General features: G+C 39.1%; 1 protein-coding gene across 1 annotated transcript; it reads left to right on the top strand.

Moving 5' to 3' along the window:
* The first annotated feature begins 864 nt into the window (after window positions 1-864).
* On the top strand, window positions 865-8051 carry diras1a (DIRAS family, GTP-binding RAS-like 1a). The gene is made up of 2 exons (XM_065241879.2): window positions 865-1087; window positions 6345-8051. Exon 2 carries the CDS (start codon window positions 6399-6401, stop codon window positions 6984-6986), a length of 588 nt encoding a protein of 195 aa, XP_065097951.1. The 5' UTR covers window positions 865-1087; window positions 6345-6398; the 3' UTR covers window positions 6987-8051.
* The last annotated feature ends 1022 nt before the right edge of the window (window positions 8052-9073 follow it).

Raw genomic sequence — 9073 nt, 5'->3', positions numbered from 1 at the left:
TAAATATATAATATTGCCTATAACAATAGCCTATTGTACATATATTGGGATTTTGGTTTGGAAGATAGAACTGATTAAAATATTTTAATTGAAATGTTGTTAATTATATAACAAATGAAATGTAACAAACATTGCTCCAAAAAAAATTTGCGTTACCGAGATGTGCTTTTCTCTGCCATCTTATGTGACCGGGGTCTTCACAGTGTTTTAATGGTTTTATGTATAAACTGAGTATTTTGTCGATTTGTGTGAAAACCATTGGAGGGAGACAAAGACTAGTTTACCAAAGAACAAAAGCGGTCATGATGACGCAAAGATGTACACACCTTACAGTTAAGGTGTGTCTGTATAAATCTGTTGTTGCAGGATCTAAATAAATCTGACAGCTTATTTTTTCACATCATTGTTTATTTTAATAGTCTACTATTTCATATTTCATCCTAACAGTCTTTTACTCTGAATAAATGTCGGTTTTACGCGATTGTTGGAAAAGATAGAAATGTAATCTGATCTGAAAACCAGATAAAGCTGCTTTTGATAGGCCAACACTTTCACAGGTGAAACCTCATATAGCCTAAACTACATACATAGCCTGTCTGTATATATCTCATATTTTATATGTAGATAGCAATCAAATGAAACTATGTTTGTCTTATATTGGCTAACCGTGTATCAGTCCAGTATTTGTAGGCTATGTAGAACCTTAGGCACACAATAATGTTTTCTTTTAACGTCATGCTCCTATCAGTATCGGAAAAATGGTGTTGATGGAGTGTGTTTAAACGGTGTTGAGCAGGTGGGGTTTGTGTCGTGTAACGGGACACAGGACGCGGGGGTGAGCGGCACATCTTGCGCTTGTGTGCGTCACAGAGGACGTGGTAGGATAGCTGGAGCGCGCGCGCCCGCCCGCCCGCCCGAAGAGCAATAAACAGCATTTCATCGACATCGCTCGATATACGCCATGCAAATAATACGAGAAAATGAAACGGGACTGGAACGTGAGACATTTGTCGTGTATCTGACCTCCTAATGCTTCCTATAAATATATAAAAACCAAGGATTGGGACGTTGCAAACACAGTCGCCAGGTAAGAAAAAATATTTGTTATAAGCTAAATGTGTTGATTTTATAAAACGTATAGAAAAATGTGTATCGATGCGCTCGAATGTTTTTGTCGCGCGTCCTTGCGCAAATTCGCGTGACGGAGCGCAGTAGCATCTTTTCGGCGCGGCGTATGATGGAAAGGCAGCGGCATGCCGAGAAACGCAATGAGTTTAGGAATCATTTGCATTTTGTTATTCGTCTCCTGTGTGTCTGAACGACGCGGTTTGGATGCCAAACCAACGAGTATGGACGCAGCAAAAACCTTTCATAAAAATGCGATCACGTAAGGATTTAACCCAGGATGATGCATCTGTTGTCACATGATGTCGACATATGTGACTGCAAATTCAGTATTAATGAAGAGAAAAAGCATTTTATATAATGCATGGCTTATATGCATTCAGATTGCATGGCCTATGCTGTGCTCTATAGCCAACAGACTGAGAGAAAATAACAGTTTATAATGTTGGCCAAATACAGCTAATATTAACATTACATTAAAAGCAGTATTAATAGCAAATGCCATTGATTCATAGATCAGATGTGAATTCCATCAGAGCTTCAGTGACTCCACAATCCATAGACACATGAGATGTTAGGACGTTTACATGTTTGCAAACCTTACAGGCCACCAAAGGGCTTACATTTGAAATAAATAAATTTATATATAATTATGTTTTTTAATCTAAATAAAATAAAATCTAAGTTACATTAGTGTGTGTTCTTCTGTAGTTCTTGCAATTTCTGAACCAAACGGCTGATGTAGAGATTACATATATCCTGTAGTAATCTTTCATCACTATAAATAGTTTTTCACATCAGTGAATGAAAAGGCTGCGATGACGTACATTAAACCCACTGTTTGTCAGCTGGTTACTAAGGTAACTGAACTGACAGAAAAAATGATATGTCTATAATCCCACCCATCCAACATTAGATGTCTGTTTTATAGCCCGGCCGCTTTACAGTACATGCCCCCGAGGTCTGTTACCACAGTAACTCCCAGACTTCCAAAAAAGACGCACAACAGAAACCCCGGAGTCACACAGGGAGACACATGGAGAGTCTTTGATACATGCTTAGGTGTTCAAAGGCCTGATGTATCTACTGACATCACGCAAGCTGTTACAAACCAGCAGAGACCACTTTGATGCCGTGTGAAAAAGATGAACGTTATGTAGCTAAGTAATACTTGATCAAATGCAAAACACCAAGAGAGGCACAGTAATTGATACAGTGATTTTACTACTGTAAAAGTGGCATTTAAGCGTGGTAAGCATGGTAAAATTGGTGTAGTTCATGAGTAGTGAGATGGTAATGCACAAATGTTAAAAAACTAAATTTATTAATCGGAGTAAAACATCTCCCAAATAAGAAAACCTATAGGCTGTGTTTACTGCATTTATCTACACTTGATATTGAGTTTTCATTAGCATTTCGAGGTTGTAGAAAATCATTTAAACTTGTGTTTAAAAGGACATGCACTGATATTATGCAATAAAGTGTTGATAAATGCAATCTTTTCAGTGCCATTGAATGTGACTCATGTTATGTAGAGGCAGAATTATTATTATTCATTATTAATGATTCATTATTCAATTATTCATAAAGCAATGAACTTTACATTCCTGTGTCTAGTGGTTTATTTACAATGAAAAATTGGTGGTGTACTACATGCAATGTTGTTTTGTGTCTGCAGAGAGGACAAAATGTACAACCAGAACGCAGCACCTTGTCCAACTATTTATTATCATCTGGCATTTATCATTCATAAATCCATCCTAAAGCTGTCAGGCAGCTTGTCACATATTCCCTGACGCTCCTATCCATTAAATCCAGTGGATGGGATTCGCTAAACCTTTTTATGAAATGTCTGATCTTTGCATATGATCAGGGTTTTACCATAAAAGTAAAATGGTGGAATATGTACTGTATTTGAAAGGACAGTCTGTAGGAAGTCTGTCATTACTGGTGATTCACAAGCACCGCCTAATTTTCCTTTGGGGTTGTAGTAGATGTGCGCCCCGCAGAGGATTTTTAAGCTCTTAAACACTGACAGGTGTTAATCACATCGGTCTGTGTAACATGATCCATCATCTGAAAATTAGTCATAAACCTCTGCTGAGCGAGTCAGGAAGTGACCACCGTGTCTGAATGCTGCAAGAAATCCGTGCCGGAAATATCCGGTGCGATCTTGCTTCCCACAGGAGGCCGAGTCCATCGGCTGCTTCGCAGCAAGATAAATGAGTCATTAATAGATGACCTTGATGCTGATGGCAGTAAAGACCATCCTATACAAGGCACACAGGCTCACGCTTTCATATTTACAGTGTACAAACACACACATATGCTGGAATATGCTGACTATACTCTTGGAGATCAATTCTGTGTGCCACAAAGAACAATGTAAGACAACCTTGTTGCCAATGGTGTAATGTGGTATATACTTTATATAGCAGTGGTCTCCAACATGGTGCCCTCGAGCACTGTGAGTCTGTGAGTTGCCCGCCAATGCTCATTCTATTAATAGCCTCAATTTTAATATTTATTTATTACATATTTTTATATTAGCTTAGCTTCTTTTATGTTATGTTAACATTTAAACAGTGATAAAACATATAAACAAGTAAAATCAAATCAAATCGACAAGTAAAACAAAAAGGTTTTGAGTAGACTATATCAAAAAGTAGCCATCCAGATTTTATCTGGAGGGGAGATTTTATTTTTTATTTTTTTTAGCCCTTGTTCACAAAAAGGTTGGAGACCCCTGTTATGAACACGTCCTGGTTTTATTTCACAAAAAAAAAAACATTAAAGTATTAATACAATATAATAGTATTTATAGGCACAGTTTGTAATATTTGCCACTAGAGGTCGCCATACAAAAGCAAAATCGCAGCTTGATGACGATATGAAGGAGCGTGGTATTATGGGAAGTAGAGATGCACCGAAATTTCATCCATCGAAAATCTTTGTCCGAAAATGCCATTATTGTTTTTTTGTCCGAAAGAAAAAAACAACTGAAAATATAAAGCGAAAATTTGCCCTTATAACTGCGCTACACAGCATGTGTGTGTGCAAATACTTAAAATGATACACATGATGATGCTCCACTGCCTGTGATTGCACTTTAATGTGATCATGTGCAAGTTCTAAAAGGCAACAGGCTATCAAATATAGCTGTTAATGTTGATCGGGACTGTCAATAACTGATGTCGAAAGTTTTCAGTAACTCATGTTGGACTGTTATGTGGAAGGTGATGATGTCACTGAAGCTCATTTTAATCCCGTTGACATAAGGCTTGCTGTCATGCTGTGTCTTACCTGTTGTTTTCATTGATTAAAATGATTGTGTAACCTTAATTAAATGTACGTTTAACACTAATGTGTTTCTGCATTACTTTACTTTTAATATTTGCATATAATAGTTTTAATTTGATTCCGTTGCATAGAACTAAATGAAAAAAAAAAGTATTTTTGGTTTTATTTTCATCCAATTTTAGTGTGTTACATTCAAACATGTTTGATAATTTTATTGGTTTGTAATTATTATTATTGTTTTTTAATTATTGGTTTAATTAAAAACTTAGATTCATTAAATTAATTAATCTAAAAAGTAAATTATACTAAAATTGTTTTTTTAAAGGTGCTATTTCATAAGACTTTTTTAAGATGTAAATAAATCTTTGGTGTCCCCAGAGTGCACAAGTGAAGTTTTAGCTCAAAATACCCCACAGATAATTTACGAAGCATGTTAAATTTGCCACTTTGAAGGTGTGAGCAAAATTTGTAGTTTTGGGGTCCTTTAAAGGAGTTGTCCACTTTAAAGATGGGGTCTTTTGACTTTTTATAGTAGGAAAAAAATACTATGGTAAGTCAATGGGCCCCATCTTTAAGGAGGTCGCATACCGTCCGCGCAGCTCAGCGTCGCGTCTAGTTGCGTCTAGGACAACTTGTAGGTATCGTAAACTGGAAGTGCACATTAAATAGCGCGAGCTTCGTCAGATAGCATCTACTTCAAATTGCAAAATATACGTTAGCAGCCAATGTTAATCGTTAATGATTTGGGACAAATATGATGTTATTTAATGTTAAACTATGTGAGTGGCGCTCTATGGCGCGACAGAGATTTGAGCAACTTCCTGAGTCGTAGCTGGGCGGCGCGGACAGGCGCCACCTTGTGTTCAAGTTTTTTAGAATGGCGCAGTGCTGCTCGTCGCTGAGCTGCGCGTCGCTGAGCTGCGCATCCTGTGTGCGACGCCCTTTAAAGTGGACTACTCCTTTAAAATACAAATGAGCTGATGTAATGCAAACACTGATCACCATAATGGTGGGTTTTTAAAATTGAAACTCAATTTTGCTGTCAATTATTCTCTCTCTCTCTCTCTCTCTCTCTCTCTCTCTCTCTCTCTCTCTCTCTCTCTCTCTCTCTCTCTACACTAAATAGTGGTGCCGTGGTTGAATAGTGTATATTAAGGGGAGGTATTATTGTAAAAAGATTCGCTTTCTACGTCACAACAGGAGCGAAATCTGAATTAGCAAATTTTTCACATGCTTGCAGGGAATGGTCTAAAACAAACTTATTAGGTTGTTCTTTTCATGCTTTCTATTCTAAGTTGATAGGAGCACAATATAGCACTTAAACATGGAAAAAGTCAGATTTTCATGATATGTCTCCTTTAAGTCATTATCAGGCAAGTGCATCCAGAATGAATTGAATTTCAGGCCAAAATTTACATTTTGGTGCATCACTACTGGAAAGTGTAGTCCTTCCCTTCACTGCTGACTGGAAATCAATCTAATGGGACTCACAAATCATGTTAATAGATTTTTTAAATCGTTATAAGTCAACAGATTGGCTTGAAGGAAACAACAATAGAGTGGCGTGCTATACGCTACAATACTACTTCCGCATGTGGCGATGCGGAGCTTAATCGATCAATGGCATCTCGCAAGAGCGACTCAATAGTACTAGTTTTGGATCGCATTGATGTAATATGCTTATTAGTCTGCGCACTGCTTCATGAAGTCGAATACGTCTATGATTTCTAAAAATGTACGCTTATCAACATTTGAAGTGGATCAAAAAAGTTAATCAAAGTTGTCCTAAGACAATCTTTTATATCTCTGTTATTCCACCTTAGATGGGAGATTCATACTGGACACCATGAAATTATTCATGCTGGAAATGTATGCACGTGTATCAGATGTGAACCATTCTGTGCCTTTCTGTTTTTCAGATCTCAGGGAAAATTGAGTGTTAATCGCCAGATACCCCGACAAACCCAAGCAGAATGCCAGAGCAGAGCAACGATTACCGGGTGGTGGTGTTTGGAGCAGGGGGCGTGGGCAAAAGCTCCCTGGTTCTGCGCTTCGTAAAGGGCACTTTCAGGGACACCTACATCCCGACGGTGGAGGACACCTACCGGCAGGTGATCAGCTGCGACAAGAGCGTATGCACTCTGGAGATCACCGACACCACCGGCAGCCACCAGTTCCCCGCTATGCAGCGTCTGTCCATTTCCAAGGGTCACGCCTTCATCCTGGTCTACTCCATCACCAGCAGGCAGTCGTTGGAGGAGCTCAAGCCTATCTACCAGCAGGTGCTGGCCATCAAGGGCAACGTGGAGAACATCCCCATCATGCTGGTGGGCAACAAGAGCGACGAGAGTCAGCGAGAGGTGGACACCAAGGAGGGCGAAGCTCAGGCGAACATCTGGAAGTGCGCGTTCATGGAAACGTCAGCCAAGACCAACACCAACGTCAAGGAGCTTTTTCAGGAGCTTCTGAACCTGGACAAGAAGCGCGACATGAGCCTGAACATGCGCTCCAGCAAGCAGAGACGCGCCGACAAGCTGAAGGCCAAGTGCAGCGTGATGTAGGAGGCCGAACCCGCGTCACCCGACGTGTGACAGACTCATCGAATATTTGTACATAAGTCCCTCACCTTAACTCTTCACTCCTCTCAGTCTTAATCAGGTATCCTTTAGTGCGCATCCCCTCGACCGTCTCCTTTACGTATGTTTTGGCTCCTGTAGTGACTCTCTGTACAAGACTATACGAGCTGACACATGAAGCAGGGAGGATGGATGTCCCACGAGTATCACACACACACTGCATATTATTAACTTTTGATTCAATTCAAGACAGACCAAATCATCAATGAGCCCATTTTTACTCTTTAATGGGACAGTGTCGAAATGCAGATGTCTTGAACTGCTCATCCAAAGATGGAAAAGGCTCGAACGCAGCGGCGGCACTATCTGCTCTTCCAAATTACATACTATAGCGGCACAAAAACCTATTATGAATTAGAAAATAATTTGGGACGCAGGACATTCTTAGTTAACCGGCTTGCCAGTGATTAACCTGGAGTTAAGTGCATAATGCATGTCTGACGATATAAAACTACCTTCATATTAAATGTGATTATGATCTTTTCATCCAGAACAGAGCTATATCTTATTAAAGCACAGTGAATAAGTCCTAAATGTGATTATTTATAAAGGTCATTATTTTTTTTGTGACGGGGCGGGGCTTGGGGGAAAGGGGCCTGTGTCGCTGTTTTGTTTTACTGTTTTTCAAGTGTTGATGGCACTGGAAAACCTTAATATATGCATTTCATCATCTAACCGAGAAACATGTATTCTGTATGTGAAATCTATGTGTATGATCAGCACTAATGAAATCCCCTGTACAGACCCTGTTTTTCTGTCGGTGTCTATATTTCCTCTGATGATTTAATGCCATTTGCTTTAGCAATACATGATATAAAAGCACTTTTAGAGAACCTTGAGCACATTCGAAACACAGAGCGTGAACCTTTACGACAGCACTCTGCGTTTACAACTTTACTGCAGATAACAGTGTTTATTCAATAAATATTATGTGAGGGACCAGAAAAATAAAGAAGCACAAATGTAATGTAAAACAACGACTGGCTTGTTTTTTATGTGTGGCTTTAGATGTAGGCGAGCACGAGGACTCGTACTGTAAGGTTTTTTGTTATTGAAGTACTTTCTTTTACTAACTTATAAATATGCTCATATTAAATGAATAGTTTACATAATAGGAAAATTCTCATTAACTTCCTTAACGTCAACAGTCAACTGAAGGTTATGATGATGGAAATGGATGGTCATTGGTGAAGAGGAATGTATCTGAAGACAGGACAGGACATCTGGTGGAACAACTGTTCAGTGGGTCATCTCTAAAGAGATCAAAGAGAAAGAAACTCAATTAAAGTGCACCTATTTCATTGCTAAAAACAACGTTATTTGGTGTATTTGGTATAATTCAATGTGTTTGCGTGGTTTATGGTTAAAAACACATAATTTTTCACATACCGTACATTTTTGTAGCTCTAGATTACACTCTCTTCCTGAAACGTACGGATTTGAAAAGCGCTATGTGCCTGATTGGCCAGCTGATCTGTACGTTGTGATTGGCCTGAATACATCTGACGTCAGCCGGAAATATGACCCTCATTACCATATTTGAAAGATTTGGTTGCTAACAGGAGTTAACTTACAGGCTGTGAGTCTAAAGCGTGAGGAATTATGATAATGTCGATCTTGTCTACATCACCAATCCCAGAAAGTAAACTGTTGCCTACAATCCATGTGTTTGTTGTAGTCCAAGAAAAGAGATTTACGTTGGAGACAAAACTCGCATCATCGTTTAGTAGCAGTGCTTCTGAGAATATAGTTCCTAGTATGTATACGGTTAAAAGATGGCTGTATTTCATATGGCCTTGTTATTTGTGCACGCTGTGACTATACAAATCACAACATATAGATAGGAAAATGTTTGCGTTATTTTGTCACTTATTGAGAGCAGTATGCTAGCTGGAGCCATTCACTTCCAGTCTTTGTGCTAAGCTAGGCTAGCGGTGGGTGCGTCAGACAGAGTTACGGCACGCACAGAGATGAGAAAAGTATGTATGGACTTATCTAACTCTTGGGGATGC

The sequence above is a fragment of the Paramisgurnus dabryanus genome, chromosome 14 (assembly GCF_030506205.2).
Source record: "Paramisgurnus dabryanus chromosome 14, PD_genome_1.1, whole genome shotgun sequence".
NCBI lineage: Eukaryota > Metazoa > Chordata > Actinopteri > Cypriniformes > Cobitidae > Paramisgurnus > Paramisgurnus dabryanus.
This window is presented reverse-complemented; position numbering and strand designations above follow the sequence as displayed.